Genomic DNA, 19,696 nt, shown 5'->3' on the forward strand with positions numbered 1-19,696 from the left:
GCTGGAGTTTTCTGAGAGTCCTAAAATAAACCAGCCTCAGCCTCCACTTTCTCTCTAAGATTATATAATATAGGCCATGCCTGAGTTATAAAACACTCTCCAGAGCTGTTCCTGATTCAACAGCTACACACAACTGCAACGGCTTTACCAGGAGAACACACAATTTAAACACACACATACTTATACGCACACACGTATACACACATACACACGTACTGTACAGACACACGCACGTACTTGTACACACACACGTATACACACATACACACACGTGTAAACACACACTCACACACACACACACACACGTACTTGTACACACACAAGTATACACAAACACACACGTGTAAACACACACCCACACACACGCACGTACAGACACACGCATGTACTTGTACACACACACGCACGTACTTTCACGCACACACACACGTGTATACACATACACAAACACGCACACACACGTATACACACACACACACAAATGTACACACATGAGCGTACATATATAGAAGTACACACACACGTTTATAAACATACATGTATATATACACACACACACACACATTTATACACATACATGTATAGAAGAACACACACACACACACACACACCTCTGCACAGTAGCCAAGTTTTCCAGCTCATCGTGCTTCATGTTGTAGTCAGGATCTGACGCCAGCGGCTCATTAATGCTGTCCAGCAGACGTCCACCCTGGCCCAGAGCTACCTTCAGATCCTCCTGCACTCAGAAATACACAGATTGAAGAAAGAGAAGGAGGAAGAGCAACAGAAAAGAATACACAAAAGAAAAATAACAAAAGAGGAAATGGGAAATATAAAGGGAGGACAGAAGGAAGACCGAAAGGGATAGAAAAAGAAGAAAAAATGAAGACAGGAAATGAGAAAGAAAGAAAGAAAGAAAGAAAGAAAGAAAGAAAGAAAGAAAGAAAGAAAGAAAAATAAATAGTAAAGAAGGCAGAAAAAAAGTAAAAAAGAAATAGATGAAAAACTGAGATGATTGAGTCTCTTTGAACTAATACACACAGAGACAGTGGTTAGGTTCAGTCCTGTACAATAATGTGACGTTGATCCTCCTCTTCCTCACCTTCATCTTGTCCTTCTTTTCAGTGTGAGTGCTCAGCAGGGTAGACGTGGCCTCAACATCGTTAGGCAGCTCCGTCTCGGCCAGCTCCGTCCCGAACGCCTGCAGCGTCTGAGCCGTCTTCTTCACCATCAGCGCAAAGCCCTCGATGGCCTACAGGAGCGTGTCCCAAACCACACGGCATTGAGTGCACTTACAGGCTAAAGTATGCACTAATTACCTAACTGCAATTAGTAAACACCGCCTTCCTTTAAACATTGATGAAGCTGGGTACAAGGGCTATATAAACACACCTAAAACCTACTGAACCTCCCATAGTGTACATTTAACCACTAAATAAACACGTCATGACCGCGTGATTAAGAAATTTCCGGCAGTGCTACACGGATGGTTAATTAAAGCGATATTTTATGCTAGAACTATAAACACAGCTGCACCTCTGGGTACTAAAGACGATGTCAGGAGTTTCATGCTTTAGTTACTAATTCAGTTCCACAACATAAAGAAGTGAAAACAATTTATTTACCATGATATTAGCAGTTAGCACAAAATACTTCTAAACCAATTATTCACAGCATGAACAAACTCGTGCATTAATACGGCACATTTTTAATAAACGTTCGCTAAATAAAGAATGAAGACCTGCTTTAACTAATGTTTATTTCATCCATGACTGAATAAGTTCACATCAACGGATGTAAATGAAATTATGATCGATGTGATCCTCATTAATCGACTCCTGACACTCACAGTTAAGGCAGAAGGAAGGAAGGAGTCTTCAGTGTCAGTGCTTTGTAACAGATAGTAGGTGTTCCTGTTTCTATTCGTTTGGACGTAAAATAACGTAAAGGTAACTATAAATGGATAAAATGTACAAAGTGTCGCTGTCAGTACTTACAGTGCGGTGTGAGATCCACTTCTCATGGCAATACTCCTGAGTGCCCCCTAACTCCTGGGTCAACTGGGAGCGGTCTATGTAGCTGTGTAGCTCAGTCACAGAACTAAGCATGATCACCTGCACACACACACACACACACACAATTTTATGTATTATCATACAACATGCTCTAGGGAAGAGTGTCAGCAATTCAGATGGAATTAGTGTAGTAATGAAGCACACTGAACCAGCAAGTGTGTGTATGTGTGTGCGCGTTCATGCGATTAATGAAAAGGCTGATATGAAGCTTTATGACAATGCTGACACAGAGAAAAAGCAGAGCGTCTAAGACTATTTAAGTCTAAGACTATTTTATTGAAACCCAATACAATCAAAAGACATTTACTTTATATAGTGTTTTTAACAAGGAAAAGCTAGATATAATTTCTACCCCACTGGCTTATGTGTAATCAGGTTAGTGTTGTTGTCCCCTCAGTCCAGACTAGACTGTTCGTGTGTGTGTGTGTGTGTGTGTTATAGTAAAATCTCTAGTTTTCAGACTGGTCTATGAACCGTACCACATGTGACTATTAAATAAATGAGCGATAGAAGGACATTTTCTCGTCTTGCTTTGTTAGGGAACGTGAACACTCACCGGCACTTTCATTTTAAATTCATCCTTATTGAATCTAAAGAAGAAGTCTGAGAGTGTTCGCTGTAACAGGGTGGTGGGCCGTAACACCAATACCGACTGCAGGTTTCCAGGGAATGAGCCCTGTGAAAAACAAGTACACACACACACACACACACACAAACACACACATACATATTACATCAACAACCAAGCAAGCGAGGAAGCCGTGCTGCATTATGACATTACTACACTATTAACCATTTCTTTTTGGTCTGGTGATCCCTGCTTCCTTACTTCTTTCCACACACACAAAAAAAATATAAATTACAGTTGCTATGACAACAGAGCCCGAAGAACTGGTAGCCCATGCAACAATGGTCTTGCGGCTCCGCTGCCTCCTCCTCCTCCTCCTGTGTGTGTGTGTCTGAGCGAATGTGTGAGCACATGGCACCTCTCAAAGACTCCCCATGCTCACCGACTGTTCATTAAATCCCCTCTCACGGGGCGCCGTGTCTCCTTAAATATTTATTAGCTAATCAATACGCAGCAGCGGCAGCCCTCGAACAGAGCCAGAGAGAGAGAGAGAGAGAGAGAGAGAGAGAGAGAGAGAGAGAGAGAGGGAATGAGAGAGATGCTGTCTGCAGAAAGAGGCTCTCCATGTTGACTTGATGCTCCGTACACATCAGCTGATCCTCCAAGTAGCTGTTATTAATGACAGCATTAAACCCTGATCTGGGAACAGCATCAATGACGTCCAGCTACATCTGTTATTTGATGGCAAACACTAGGGATGAGTGTTAAAAAGGCTGTCTGCTGTTAAGGAGGATGGGCTGAGGAACACATGGTTGGTCCAAAGATACCCCCCCGTGCGCACACACACACACACACAGAGGAGAGAGTTCAGTGCAGTCTGCCAGGCTGAAAAGAGTCCAGCTCTCGGTTTGGGTGAATGTGCACTGTGTGTGTGTGTGTTTTTCTGGGTGTTATTGTTTGTTGTGATTGTCATTAAGTCATAAGCGTGAGGCTGGTGTGAGGGCTAACGAGTGTAAGTGGTGTGTTAATCATCTGACTCAGGTTGGTGTGAGAGAGAGAGAGGGAGGGAGAGAAAGAGAGAGAAAGGAGCAGTGTGTAGATAAGGACAGTAATTAACCCCAAATCTCTCCTCTGGACTCAGACTCATCACAGGGAGGAGCTCGACTCTCTCCAGCTGTTTATTCTCTCTGCTCTCTTCATTATTACTCTGCTGCTCTCTTTGTTTGTCCTCCTCTCATCCTGCCCCCCATCTTCCCCCTTGTCCTTTAGTTTTGCTCTTGTTTAAATTTTCATATTTTTAGAGTTGATTCTTTTCCTCCTTTTCTGTTTTCCCTTTCCTTTCTTGCTTTCTTTCCTTTCCTTTTTGAATTCTTACTTTTTTTCTACTCGTTTATTCTCTACTTCTTTCCTCCCTTTATCCTCACCTTCATTATACATTTTTCTTTCTTTTTTCCTCCCTATTTTTTGCTATTATTTCCCATTTCTTCTTTTTCTCTCTCTCTTCCTTCCCATTTTTCATGTTCATTCTCTTCTTCATCCCGTCTTTCCTGCCTTATTTACATTTCTAATTTTCAATTATCTTTCCTTTCCATTCGGCTTGTCGATTCTTTTCTGTTCTTCCTTTAGCTTCTTCAACATCTCTCTCAATCACACTGTTCTTTACTTGTTCATTCTTTACTCCTTTCTTTTTTTCTTTCATCTATTCGTTCTTCAGTTTCCTGCTTACTCTTAGCTTTCACACTTCATCCCACCTAATTTACTTCACATCCTTCTTTGCCTCAGTTTTGCATTTCCATTTATTTTTACGTTTAACAGCATTTTCAACAGATGTCCCCTCATGCCACTGTTACATTTTTCTATTCCTTTACCTTCGTTTCCTTTCATTTCTCATCGCACTCATTATGAACAGTGGCTTGTGCTCTTCATTAATCTACACTTGCTGGCATTACTACTTAAAAAAAAAATTATTCTTCACACAGTATAATTCACCCAGCCTGTAACACAGGCAGTGTCCTGACCCCTGACCTCTGATTACCATGACAATGGTGTGTGTTCGCCACGCTTGCCCCGAACAAGGCATCAGTAACAGCCGAGCTGCACGTGTCGCCTCTGTACACAACAGGAATCTCAAGAGTGAGTCAGACTCTATTACTGCTTGTAATGTGAACCGTTATTGGAACACATGCTGCTGATACGAGTCTGGTGTGGGAGTGTGAGTGTGTGTGTGTGTGTGTGTGTGTGTGTGTGTGTTTATGGATGGATGAGACAGAGAAAGGGACCTAAGAGTATGAAGCTTCTTAGAGCCACATTTTCAATCATACTGCTAATCTCTCTCTCTCTCTCTCTCTCTCTCACACACACACACACACACACACAAACACACACACACATACATACAAACCTGCGAGACAAGGGTGAAAGGCTTAGATGGATGACTGGTGACTATGAAAGTGAATGAAAACAAGATGGAAATGGTACACACAGAGCTCTGTGTGTGTGTGTGTGTGTGTGTGTGTGTGTGTGTGTGTGTGTGTGTGTGTGTGTGTATGTGTGTTGTGTCTCCAGGGAGCAGCTGCCATCACACTGATACACCAGCACTCTAATCAGCAGAAAGACACCGACACACAAGAATGCAGAATTCAATTAACACACCAGCTTACACACACACACACACACACACACACACAAATTAGGCAAACTTAATACATGCATCCCTACTACATATGTCTACTTTCTTCTCCTCTGAATAAACCTTGTCATGGCAAATAAATCCACTGACCTGGAGCCTATTATTGACCTTTCCCCTTTCACCCTTGAGCCTGAGACGCTGCCCTGTGACCTGCCCCAGTCCTCACTGTTAAATATTACCCAGCTAGCAGCAACGGCCGTCCTCACTCCTCTCTCGTGTCTTTGTGTACTAAAGCTGATGACCTGAGGCCAGTCATTATGAGCACGCTTACTGTTCAGTAAAAAGCGACAGTGATGGAGCGAGTGTGGCTGCAGACTTTAGCGTCTTAACGATGGAGAGCAACAGAGAACACAACCCCGCTTGTGATTTGTGGTGTCTGGGGAATGAAACCGCTAACAGCACGATGACAAGGAAGTTAAAGTGATTTATTTGGGGCAGGATGAAGAGAGGAAGAGGAAGAAGAATCATGTTTCTGGAGAAACAGACTGATGATTATTGGTCAGATTGCGTAAATTAATTAATTAATAAAAAAAACTTTGTTCATTTTAGACATTAAAGGTTAACTAAACTGGAGTCACTATACACACATACACTATAATATATAAATAAAATATAAACAAATTTTTCCACCTAACTGTTCTGCATAGCCATGTCATTTCTTTTTCTTATTTTATTGCTCTCTTCATCTTCTTTGCCTCCTCCCTTCTTCAGTTATTGTCTATATTTTGTCCTGTGTTTTTCCACAATTCTCATCATTCCTGTTTTGTTATTGGATATTATCCTTTTACTTCCTGTTCATTTGTTCATTTCATTTCTATTTATTTTTTTATTATTCATATTTCATGTCACAGTTTACTTGCATTCCCTTCTTTTCCCCCCACTTTCCTTATCCTATGTCTTTTATGCATGTTTTCTTCAACTAAAGTTCTTTCAGTTTGTTTCTTTTCCACCTTATCTTCAAATCTGAATTTTTTTCTTTAATCCCTTTCCCTGTTCCATTATCGGTACCATTTCTCTTCATATTCTCTTTTTCACTTTCTTCTTTGGCTTTTTCCCTCTATTTCTTCCTCCAAAGTTAGAATTTTCTTTCAAACCAAATTTTACACATTTATAAGAACTTTTTTTTATCTGTTTATAGTGATTTTTCTTGCCACTAATGTCAGAGATTCTGTTACAAAACACATTCCGACCAATCAGAATGGAGAATTCAGTAGTGCTTGGGTATAAATGATAATAATTTAAGCTACAGTTAGCAATGAAGCTCACTGCATTCAAAGCGTTCCTCCTGAATATCACGCAGGCTTTATAGCTTTAGTGCACTTCTTTAAAGGACACTTCGGACATTTCCAACAAGGCACATCAAGCTTCTTCATCTTTAAAAGGTGGGTTGTGTTGCCCTAATAATCTCCCCAGGGATGGAGTGAAAGGGAAAGATGGCTAACAAGCACTTTTAGGACCTGAAAGGAAAGGAGTGTCATACGAGAGTCATGCAGCAGGTTACCACATAAAAAGTCTCGTCATCATAAACAACCACCAGATAATAGAGAGGACTGTGCAGTAGCTGCTTGTTATGTTGACTTCACACATATTTCATTTAGTGAAGCATATAGCAGTGGTTCTGATCATGAAGTCTGGGAATTACATACCGTTATAGAACTCACAACCCACCACTATTATGTTATATCACACAATTAAAGTTATTATATTAAAGGGTCCAAGCACCACAGTCAGCTGAGAAAGCCCAATGACTTGAACAGCTCCATAAAAAATAATATTTTTCATTTTCAAATGGCTCAGTGGTTAGTACATTCGCCCCGGACCTGCAGGGTTGGGGGTTCGAATCCCACCTCTTCCCTGTGTGTGCAGATTCTATATGTTGTCCCATCAGGGGTTTCCTCTGGGTACTCCCCGGTCTCCTCCCCAGTCCAAAAAGACATGCGTTATAGGCTGACTGGCATCTCTAAATTGTCTGTAGTGTTTGAATGGTTAAGTGTGTGTGTGTGTGTGTGTGTGTGTGTGAGAGAGAGATGCATTGGCACCTGTCCACTGTGACCAACACTCTGTTTCCTGAGTCTCCTGGGACAGACTGTAGGTTCCCCAAGGCCTTGTTTAGGATAAATGCTCCAGAAAATGAACTAAACTTTTACCCAGGAAGATGTGTGGAATTTATTTTAAAGAGCTAAAGGCCTGTGCAATCTCTCAATAAAAGTGTTGTTTTCTTAAACCTTCTCACCCATTGAGTATTCACATTAGGAACGTACAGACAATTCCTCAAAGAGTTATGTGTTTAAGAATATAATACTACCTCCAGAGCTCAACTTGATAGTAACTGTCTACCAGAAGTTGTCAAAAAAGAGGGAAAAAAGATAGGAGTTTGTAAAACTGGAAAAGTTTGGATTAAAGCCATTATTTCAGTTCTGATATCTATCTAAAGGGTTCCGATTTCACTGAGGAGATTTACATGCTAACTGATGCTATCTGATGTATCACCAGTTCTTAACATCAACACTGTGAGCTACAAATATTGAAAGCCTAAATGATGGCGCTTTGTGGGTTAAAAGGTATGTTGGCCTGCATTATCCAGTAAAAGCTAACAATAAATCATTTAGATTTGCATTTATAATCTTCAAAGATTACTTTAATATTTAATCACATTATGTATTATGCATTAACTAAGAACTGCCTACTACTGCTCCAGGTGCTGAATATACATGTTGTTTTTTTAAGGGCCTTCACTGTCTCCAGTCTTACAGCTTTTTATAGGATTCTGTCTAAGATCTTTCGCTCCCTAAGAAACTTGGTGATGATTTAATAAAAATACATGGATTTTAACATAAATAAATATAAAGTGTTTTGCATTCATTAGTACTGACGATCCTGAATTTGAAGACTTTTTGGATTGGAGTAAAGCAGATTTTTATATTCAGAAACAAATGTTGAATCAAATGTCTTGAATTCAACATTATACTTTTAGTCACCTTAAAAAAAAGTCTATCAAAACACATGACCTTTCAGGTTCACAGCACTCATGATGTTTATGTTGTACTTTAGTTTTTTATATTACATGTAAGAAGCTTAACTCGTGTTTACTGGCACCGAATCTTAAAACAGTGTCATACTGAGGAAGCAAACCTTAATACATAGATGATGGTGTGAAGTCGAGACAAACGTGAAGGCGATTCCAATATGGCAGAGTTCTAACATTCACAGCATGGGGGAAGACGTTAATCTGGGGACAATTAGCATACATTAGCATACATTTGCATGAAGTAAAATTCCCTAAAAAAGGGATCTAAAAGGGGTTGTTTTGGTGACTGTATTAATTATAGAAGGGCATAATAAAGGCTGTCCTGTGACCTGAGGGTGTAAAAGCTCAGGATCAGAGGACAAGCTCGTAGCTAATTGGTCATTCTGAAACAAGCTTAAATGTTTCAGTTTTAATGTCGTGCAAAAAAAGTACAAAATTGATCAATCGAACAGAAAGCTGTACACAATGTATGCAGTCAGACCACTGTGATATAAACATCTCATGAAGCTCTTGAACTCTTTCTGCATAGTTTTATGGATTGCACCACTGCCACATATCTATCTTGTTAGATAATTGCATAAATTACTTAAAAAAATGCCAATTCAACACAATATACATTTCTATGCTCCATCCTGAGCATTACATCAACTGCTACATGATGTACGATGAATATCTATATACACGTTCCAATAGAATGACAAACTCTGACAACGTTGTCAGGACTGAATTTCCCGTCAGCTGTACGGAAAATCTTGCTTGTTTTTCCAGCAGCAGCTGCACAGCTGACAATTAACCACAGCAGACAAAGAGATGAAAGAAAAGAATAAATGTCTGGGATAAATCATTATGTAATGGTGAATGTTTTTTCTCTGTGAGCAACAAAATAAGCAACAATGGATACTGTTGTTTTTTCCATGCAAACTTTACTTACCAAAAAAAAAAAATCAGGTGTGAAACTGCAGGTAAAAAAAACACAATGTCAACCATAATAACTAGGAATCGCTGTAGGCTCAGAAAAAGACAAGCAAAAAAAAAAAAAAAAAAGTGTGTGTGAAGGGGAATAAAGTGGCATTTCTACAGAAGTAGGCTAGTAGGGTACAACAACAAAAAAACACCTGACTTAACTGTTACACACTCAGAGTAAATGTGTGTTAACACAAAGAAAAAGCATCACTTTTATTCACACTTGCTTCACTCAGCAAAGAAAAGTGCTTAAAATGCAGATTCAATCCAGGCAGCCTGATGTTTTCAATTTAAGGTAATGAAATAATTAAATTAAATCCAACCCTAAATGGATTTAGCCCTATACAGTATGTCCACAGACAGCAGCAGTTTTTTTTTTGTTTCATTTCAATTTGCACTAGCTAGCTAATTTAACATGCAAATATACAAAACATGACTAGCTAGCTAATTTAATAAGCTAATGTACAAAACATGACTAGCTAGCTAATTTAATAAGCTAATGTACAAAACATGACTAGCTAGCTAATTTAATAAGCTAATGTACAAAACACGACTAGCTAGCTAATTTAATAAGCTAATGTACAAAAAATGACTAGCTAGGTAATTTAGCAAAACATTTACAAAACATGACTAGCTAGTTAATTTAATAAGCTAATGTGCACAAATTTTAAAAGCTAGCTACTGTAACAAGCTAATGTACACAATTTAACAACTAACAAACAAAAGTAGTTCATTCACAATTTTTCTTACATCCACATAATTCTTTCCAGGTATATATTTCATGTTTACCTGGATAGGTGGAAGGTTAATGGAGCGTTATTCACTTGAAATATATTTTTCACAAATTAGCATGTAGGCTAGCGTCAGTGTAGCCTGTGTACTGTAACACTGTACTCCATCAGCTGAAATGAGAAGCATTACTGACGTTTCTCAACACTGTTAATCTAATTAGCCTGATAACCTCTTCCCTACTGACCGAGTAAACTCTCTCTCTCTTTCATACACACACACACACTCTCACAAGCTTCTACACATCCCCCATGTTACACCTCCTGTGGTTTCTAATCTTGTTGACGACTGAACAGGTCCACTGAGAGTAATCCCACTAAACCTATAATGAGGGCCATCTATATTATCCTCACTCGTCAGTTCACCGAGCACTTTACCAAACATTCGCCCTCCCTCCCAGTGATTTTTGCTCCAATATTCCAGCCTGTTCCTTCATTTGTCCTTGGGGCTAACATTTCCATTGCTTTTATATTTACACATTTACTAGATCCTTTTATTCACATCAACTTACATCACTACATGTCAGTGGCAGCTTGGTACTATGATTCAATCTCATAACCTGCTGATGAGTATTTCAGTATTTTTCCTCATGTTACCCAGTTTGTTTAGCTGCCAGCTCTCACTCACACTATCATACAACAGCTACTGACAGGATGGTAACAAAGCAGCTAACATGTGTGAAGCCACGTGAAACCAGCTAACTGCATCTTATCAAACAACACACTGGAGGAACGTGCTATCTGCCAATTGATCAGCTAATTGATCAGCTATCAGCTAATTGATAAGAACGGCTACGGCACCGTCAAGCTCATGATCTTGCACACTTTCTGCTGTGCCACTTGTGAATCTGGGCAGCCATTTTTTTTTGTGATTATCCATGTGGTGTTAATAGATATTTGGCCATTGACATGCGTACCGCTGGATTTGGGCTGCTGCTTCATGTCAAATGATGCAGAAATAGTACAGAGAGTCAGAAACAGCTCAGGAGCGACTTGTGTATGACTCAACTACAAGCTAGCATTTCTTTAAGAATGATGAGATTATATCTAGCATCTCTATCCAGCTTCCACCTTATACCCAGCGTTCCTTAGATAAGATCAGGAAAACTTACCCAAGATGGATGAATTAAAGAATTACAAACAATAAGGTCAATTAAAACGAGCACTGCTTACACTATCGTCATATACATTTGAAATGTTTCAGCCAGAGCTGATTCTGATTGGCTCCTATTTTTGGAAACTAGCTAAATACAGGCGCTAAATTAAACCCCTTCGTTTTTATTTTCCTCTCCTCGTGTAAATACAGCAAGCACATCATGCACACATCAGTAAACGACTCGACTCAGTAAACCCTTCACACTTGTTACCCGTAGTGTTCTTAATATCTTTAAAGGCACCATTACATTAAATCATCTGGACACATGGCACAAAAATGACTGCAGAGCTCACATCACAGATGTTAAGTCCAGCTCAGAAGGAGTGAGAAGTGTTTGAAGTTAAGTGAAGGCTCTCAGTTGGCTGTGTATTTGCCGTATACTTTAGTGCAAATCTGGACTTGAGCTGTGACAGGAATATTGTCCCTCAGTGCATTGGACTGAGCACAGCACTAAATATAACATATAAAGCCATGAGCAGTAATAAGGTGGAAATGCTGAGAGCTGAACACACACCACACACAGTGCCTAAAGCTATAGCTACTGTTTTAACCACCTGAATGTTTATAGACATGTACACAATCATGATCCAATAAAACATCAACATAGACTCAAAATGTTACAAAAGTGACCCATATTTCTTGCTGAAATCTACAGTGTTCAGGAAGTCAATAAAAACAATGCTACAGGATTTTATGAAGCAAGAAGAAAACATTACAGGAAGCAAAAACAATACATATATCACCAACACAATGTGAAGTGGAGTTACTCTTATCGCCTGAAGTTTATTTTCTAAGTATTTCATTCCACATCACCTTTTCAATGATTCAAATATTTAGTTTTATCGATTTATAGTTTATTTACATCCGCTCTCATTTCTGTAACAGCAGTTCCTTCACATCTTTTTTTAAAAGACAAAAATTGATTGCTGATTGATTCCTGCATTGGAAAATTACACCTTCACCATGTAAACATTTTGTTTTTGCTCTCTGTTAACTAATAGCCTTTGGTTATGTGAAGCATCTGCTGTACAAGTCCTTGTGAGTTAACCGTTCGTACAGACAACAATAACGTATTAGAACGAGACATCGATCCAGACAAAAATGTATCCAGAGCTGATTGGACAAACCCTTCTGACTAATCAGATTTAAAACCTTAATGCTGTTGTATAATACATAATATTATTATTAGAATAAAACACCTCCATACTGAGAACTTCCCCAACAATTTACTAGCATGTGGACTGGCATTAAAAGTAACACTAAGAGTAATCTGTATGAATACAGCTGAAATTTCCATTAGTGAGCTCAAGGTCAAGTAAATTCATGCTTTTAGTTTTCACCTTCCAACTGGTTTAATTTAATCAAGCATTAGAGGTCATATTCTAGAAAAAATATGTAATTTACAATGGTCAAGTGTGCTCGATTAAAGTCTCATTATTATGGATTTATTATGGTGTCCAAACATGCAGAGTTCATTAAAGGTCTCATTTTTGGTAATGTTGTGTTTTCCGGTTCATTAACTCTAACATTATTCTGTTCTTGTCTTTTGTTACAACTATCCAGAGTGCTGTACAAATCTACCACGTATTAGGACACACAGCTATTCAGATATCCATAATACATGAATGAGAGACACACACATACACACACTCACCGCGATGCGCAGTAGTGCTCCCTTCACCGATGCCCATCTGTCTTGCCTGCGGTCGATGATCAGGATGAAGCCAACTCCTGACGAGCTGAGGCTGTGGAGCAGAGAAGCACGGTCACCATGGCAGCACATACATCTCTCTCATCTTGCAATACATTCTCACACACAAGCACACAGATGTATCTACGTACCCACAAGACCTGCAAACAACTGAATATGCACCAGCTTCCAATATTTAAATCTCCAGCCTTTTTTCTTAATCAACATCAACAATAAATACTTGCACTATAAATACTTCACATTCTCCAATAACCTCCATCACACGTACAGATAGTAACCGTAGAGACACGGTGGAGATGCTTAACTGCCTGCTATGTCTATCACCATGGAGAGAGGATGTTCACTATTTCACCAGAATCACACCGCTTCACCATGGTTACCAAAACGTCCATTAAAAAAAAAAAAAGAAAAAAAAAAAGATTTTTGTGGCTTTTCAGGCAAACAGATAAATGTCAGTCTGAGGAACGTTTGTATTCCTGTCCTTATCCAGAGTTTTGATGGTAAAATCCACAAGCGTTTTTTCTTCACTGAGTGTGTGTGAGTGTGCGTGAGTGTGTGTGTCTGTATCTCTCCAAACCCTGTGTTTACGGCTGCAGTAGCACTGTATTGAAGCACCAGAAATGAAGGCAGTGCAGCCTGCTCCCCGCTCAATCCACCAGCCAATCTTAAATGATCAGGAGCTCCCTCAGAGCCAATCAGAGCACAGCATGGCTGTGACAGACAACCCAGCCTGCACGCTCACAAGGCTGAATTGCTAATGAGAGAAGCAGGGAGGCAGGAGGCAGGAGGGAGGGAGGGAGGGAGGGGTCTCAATGATAAAAAGGTGGCAAGAAAGGAAGGTACTGCTGATGCCCTTATATTCCTGCCGCCATGATAGCAACACATACACACACACACACACACACACACACACACACACACCTGTCCACAAAAAGCTGTGCTTTTCATTTTCTTTGTTCTTAGCTACCATTTCGTTTGAGTCTGTGTTCCTTACACTCCAGTGCCCTGCTAGAAGGAAAAAATAGAAAAAAAAAAGAACAAAACAGAGGAGGAATGGAAGGAAAGATCCATTCTCTCATCAGCACGAGTAGCCATGCTCTCTGAAGGCACATCATGGCACAGCCATCATGACTGATGATGTGCTTCCAGAGCAACAAGATTTCACTGATTAGTATTCATTAACCTCTAATCAGAGACTGAAAGACTGATGTAAAGATCAGTGGGATCCAGCTCCAGTCCTGCTGGCACAATATTTTGTTGTACTGTTCAAACAATATAGAATTTTTTAGTTGCATTTTGTTAAGCTGATTAAAAAAAAATCTGCATTGTGATGTTTCTCATGTGTTATCCTGTAGCATGGTTGCTGGTGTGGGGATGTTAGAAACTGCTGATCTCCAGGAATTTTCACACCTAACTGTCTCAACTCTACTAACTGTAGAGTTTACACAGAACGGTGAGAGAAACAGAAAACATGATGTTTGAACTTTAACTGAATCTCTATTTTATACACTATATGAACATGCAGGTGTTGAGGTGTTCCTAATAAAGTGACCGTCATTTAATTTGGATGCGGGCCTTTTGTTGAGCTGAATTTGATAGATTTCTATGTAAATCTTGGACATCTAAGAAACCTCAAATTAAATTAAGTATCAGCGATAATTAAAAGTCACATTGTGAGTAAAAAATTAAATATGAATGATGTTTGACTTCTTTGACTTATCCCTGTCACTAATACATGTGAACACGTTTGGATACCGATTAAAATTCTATTAAATTTACTTAATTATAATTCTATTTAAAAAAAAAAAAAAGATTCAGCAGTCCTGTACCTGATTAATGAGATAATTATGAAGTGATCCGTAAGTGATCCGTAAGTGATCCGTGCATATTAAACAAAGGATCTCTTTAGAGTAAATAAATCATTCCTTAGAATTTAGTGTCGTAGTTAATTGCAGGGAAAATTTGCTGTTTTATTATTTTCTTTTTTAAAGATATTCTTTGTTCTTTGACTTGCTCACAGGACTCATTGACAAAAGCACCGCCAAATTAAATCCACATCAGTTTTCTATTTTAAACTCTATTTAAAACCTCCCTCCTTCCATCTCTGTGTGTTTCACCTTCACACCCTTTCTCCCTCCTTCTCCCTCTCTTTCTGCTTTCACTGGTCGCTATTCCCATGAGACAGCCGTGAGAGAGAGAGCCAGACAGAGGAAGGGGGAGAGGGAGGGAGAGAGAGAGAGAGAGAGAGAGAGAGAGAGAGAGAGAGAGACAGAGGGGGAGAGACAGAGAGAGAGGGGGAGAGACAGAGAGAGAGAGAGAGAGAGAGAGAGAGAGAGAGAGACAGAGACAGAGACAGAGACAGAGACAGAGGGGGAGAGACAGAGAGAGAGAGAGACAGAGAGAGAGTGAGAGAGAGAGAGAGAGAGAGAGAAAAGAGAGAGAAGGAGACAGAGAGAGAGAGACAGAGAGAGAGACAGAGAGAGAGAGAGAGAGAGAGAGAGAGAGAGAGAGAGAGAGAGAGAGAGAGAGAAAAGAGAGAGAAGGAGACAGAGAGAGAGACAGAGAGAGAGACAGAGAGAGAGAGATTCACATAAAATCACCATGCATCATATTTCGTTACACTGTCAGTACAGTGAAATACCTGATTATTACCAATACAGATGCTAAACATCTTCATCTTCACATTCTCTCACTGTCCAAGCGTTAAAATTCTCAGTCTCATGTCCTTCAGTAAGTTGTTGCGTGTTAATGATTGGATCCGAATGTAAAATATTTTAACCTAAGCATCAGCGACCTCTGCTGGCAAGGTTTTGAAACATGACTTAATAACGAATACTAATGTACATTCAAACACATCACACACACTAATGGCCATGAGAACACAATTTATACAAATATACACAGAGGAAACACTCAATGATCCACTTCCCACAGCCATGTAAGTGCAGATACACGACTCCTGCTGGAGAAGAGATGAATTCTGTAGCACTTTATTCTGCAGAATGGTCAGTAGATGGTATTTAATAGATCATTTTGTGGTATAGAGCTACCTGGTATTTAATGGTTGCGTACACTCACCATGAACAATCATGGAATCAGCCAATTCGTGTAGTAACATTATACATGTCAAGAGGTTCGGTAAACATTCACATCACTCATATGTGATCACTCATCACGGACTTTGACTGAGAAACGAGTGTGTCTGAAAAATGGTGACTTCAGAAACTGAAGATCTCTTGGGATTTTCACACACAGCAGTGTCTAGAATGGTGTGGGGAAAATAAGCATCTAGAGAGAAGCTGTTCTGTTCTAGAGATGTAAAATAACAACAGTGAATTTCCAGACTGACACAAAGGATACAGGAACTCAGATGCCGACTCTGTACAGCAGTGGTGAACAGAAAAGCATGAAGGACTATAAAGGCTTCCATGCCCCCTAAAAACAGCTCCAGCTTCCTCTGCAAGGTTTAAACCCAAAAGCTTCTGACGACTGGCGTAACCTTGGATCAGTGTTCATTAAACTACTCATTGCTCACCTGTGATGCCTAAACCAAGCAATCAAGAGTTTCAAGGATCTGGCTATTTTCAAGCGGCGGCTGAAGACCTACTTATTCAGGAAACACTTCAACTAGCACTTCTTTCCTTATCTTTTGCATTAAAAAAAAAACAAAAAAACTACCTTTGACACTTTTTCATTGTAACTTTGAACAAATGTTTTTAATTCATGGTATCTTAAATATGTAACCTAGTGAGCCAGCATTAATGTATTCAATGTTAGAGATTTAAGCACTTATGTAGGTCGCTCTGGATAAGGGCGTCTGCCAAATGCTGTAAATGTAAATGTGTGGAAGCATCTATAGGCTGTACGAAGCACTCGGGACCAGAGGTGGGGGTAAGTCACACATGTGCAAGTCACAAGTAAGTCTCAAGTCATGAATGTCAAGTTCAAAGTCAAGTCGAGTCTTTTTTAATATTTGTCAAGCAAGTCTCAAGTCTCAAATTTGCGACTTAAGTCTGACTCGAGTCAAGTCATATGACTCGAGTCCCCCATCTCTGAGTCATTTAACTCAAGTCTCTCTCAAGTCTCAAGTCATGAATGTCAAGTCAAAGTCAAGTCGAGTCTTTTTTTAATATTTGTCAAGCAAGTCTCAAATTTTGCGACTTAAGTCTGACTCGAGTCAAGTCATATGACTCGAGTCAAGTCATATGACTCGAGTCCCCCATCTCTGCTCGGGACCCAATTGCATATCTAACATTTATACACAAAGTTAAATGGGACTCTTTCAGGAAGTGAATGCACACCTTGGAACGCTGGTCAGGTACGTCAGCACATTGTGGAACTCCTCCTCCTGCAGCTCTGTGAATGTAGGGAACTCTGGGAAGATGATGATGGGGTTGCCATTCTTCCCTCGACCTCCTGTGGAAAAACATCAGGTATACAGAAAGCATTAGTAATTCCTTATGTGCTGCTTTAAACTGTTAATTCCGATGTTAGTGGATAGAGTAAGACATCTTTTTGTTGTGTTGGTCTGTAAAATGGCATCCTGCAGCAAGCTAAAGCTAAAACAACCACCAGGGGGCACTTGCACATTTACTGTTCTGCCTCTGTACAGCTGTATATGAGCTGTATACAGAGAATATGGAGGGGACTGTAGAGATCAGTCTCACAATATCCAGAACAAACAGACAATATACACAACACACAGCAATACCTGATTACTCAAAGTGTGGAGGACAATACACACACGCACACACACGCACATACACAGACTCTGTAATACGAGAATGAGCGATGACTTTGGAATCTCTCATGCTGTGTGTTCATCACAGAGTTAAAGCCTCACTCAAGGCAGTCACTTGGGATCATCACCATCATCCATCATGCTTACGTGAGTGTTGAGTGGCCCCATGATGGATTTGAGGAGTGTTCAGTTGGCTGCAGTGAACTGAGACTGGACTACAACCTTCAAGCTTCAAAATCCAAGCCACCATTTCAGTTTTCAGCGCTGTTTATCAAATATAGTAATCCCCAGTCTTTATTTTAAAGCATTCAGACCAATCATACTATTATTCAAGGTTACTGGACTAGCTACAGTACATATCCATCAGTAGCATAAGTAATACTAGCTAGGATGCTAACAATGTTGGTATTCCACAAGTAAACATGTGGCATTGAAAAACACTAAATCAATACTGTGTACAAACAGCCTTGTGGTCATAAATATAAAAAGAAAAGGAGAACATGACCACAGTTTAAATGGTTAGTAATCAGTTAGGAGGGTTTTAGGGAATCCTTCATTCATTCTGGCAACCCTGTCAATAACAGGAGCGTAAATTGACATATTCTGTGATTTTAACTCATACGACATTTTGATATTTGACAATAAAAATAAATTTGCTATGATGTGATTTGAATCGCTTTGGAATTTGAATCATGTAAGGTTTTACATGGGAAGCACATTTAGTATACTGTAAGGAGACACACACACACTCTCACACACACACAAACTGAGGACCTATTCTTGTCTCTCTGATTCTCCTCATGTTAAAACACCAGCCTTTGCCAAACTCATGATGTCCTTGGTAACAATGATGTGGCTGCCCCATATATCACCAACTGTGCAGAACCAGGACATGTGCCCCATCTGCTGGAAGAGTGTGTGCATGTGTGTTTGTGCGCGTAAGGCAAACACAAGGTCACTTCTGCCCTTCCCCCCACATATACACACAGATGGACTGGCACACACAGTTCACTACTGAACAAATTGCTTCCTGTTATCAGAACAAGACTGAAGTAAACTTCGGTTCTGAGATGAAATGCAGATCAAAGGAGTTGGGGGAAATGAGTGAGAGGGAAACGGCTAAAAGAGAAGTGTGTTACATAAACACACTGTAAGACTGGCACTGGAAGTCTGTCATTTACTGTGGGTGGAGGAGCAATGCACCATCAGTGGTCAGTCTCCTTCTCTCACAAATGTAAAAGAAATGGAGAAGTAAAAACAAGCCTGCAGAAACAATTAGAAACAGAACGCAGGCCACAGTGACAGTTATTTATAGCAGCTAAATAGAGGCACATCATTAAAAGAGAACTGAACGCAGATGATTTATCATGAAGCAGGAACAGACCGCAGCTGAAAATATAGAAAGCCTGAATTTCAAGGTACAAACATACACAGTATCTGTTGTTTCTGAGTCTCCATAATTCCACTCTTCCACTCTTATAGCCTGCAGCGTTGCTGTGTACAGTGTCATGGAATCCCTGAATTATTCAAGATGGCTGAACCTGAACCAGCTCCTAACTGGGACACATGTGGGTATCGAGTAGGTAAGCGTCGGTAGCTTTGTGTATGTGGAAATGAGCAGGGACTCGTCTTAAGGTCTGGGAGAAGGTTTTTCCAAGAAAAAAAAAAAGAAAAAGTTCTGCTTATTCAGTCTTCGTTCTCATCAGCTTGACAAAGCTTTACGTAAATTATCCACACCACCACTGCCTTGTTTCCTCTTCATTCATTTGGTCTTCAATTTTTTATAAACATTGTTAGTATTAGTATCAACTACATACTCAATATTTCTCTAAAGAGTTAAATTTTTTGGCTTTTTCCCTTAGTTCACTGAAGTCAGATAACGCACCAATGTCTTTCAAACAAAATCAGGACTCTGGATTATTATTTATATGAGGGGCACATATCCCCAGGGGGAGATTCTGCTTCTAGTTGCAGTTA

At 39.8% G+C, this 19,696-nt stretch overlaps 1 protein-coding gene across 11 annotated transcripts in view; it reads right to left on the reverse strand.

Moving 5' to 3' along the window:
• mcf2la (mcf.2 cell line derived transforming sequence-like a) overlaps nucleotides 1-19,696 on the reverse strand; it is a 72,557-nt gene that overhangs the window by 18,409 nt on the left and 34,452 nt on the right. For all 11 annotated transcript variants that reach the window (XM_060859961.1, XM_060859960.1, XM_060859964.1 and 8 more), the window contains exons 3-8: nucleotides 17,280-17,394; nucleotides 12,922-13,012; nucleotides 2,632-2,751; nucleotides 1,998-2,114; nucleotides 1,103-1,252; nucleotides 612-736 (exon numbers count right to left, since the gene is read on the reverse strand). In XM_060859961.1, coding sequence (XP_060715944.1) covers nucleotides 612-736; nucleotides 1,103-1,252; nucleotides 1,998-2,114; nucleotides 2,632-2,751; nucleotides 12,922-13,012; nucleotides 17,280-17,394 — 718 coding nt within the window. The remainder of the gene's footprint in view (nucleotides 1-611; nucleotides 737-1,102; nucleotides 1,253-1,997; nucleotides 2,115-2,631; nucleotides 2,752-12,921; nucleotides 13,013-17,279; nucleotides 17,395-19,696) is intronic.

Source organism: Tachysurus vachellii, chromosome 24 (assembly GCF_030014155.1).
Source record: "Tachysurus vachellii isolate PV-2020 chromosome 24, HZAU_Pvac_v1, whole genome shotgun sequence".
Classification (NCBI taxonomy): Eukaryota; Metazoa; Chordata; class Actinopteri; order Siluriformes; family Bagridae; genus Tachysurus; species Tachysurus vachellii.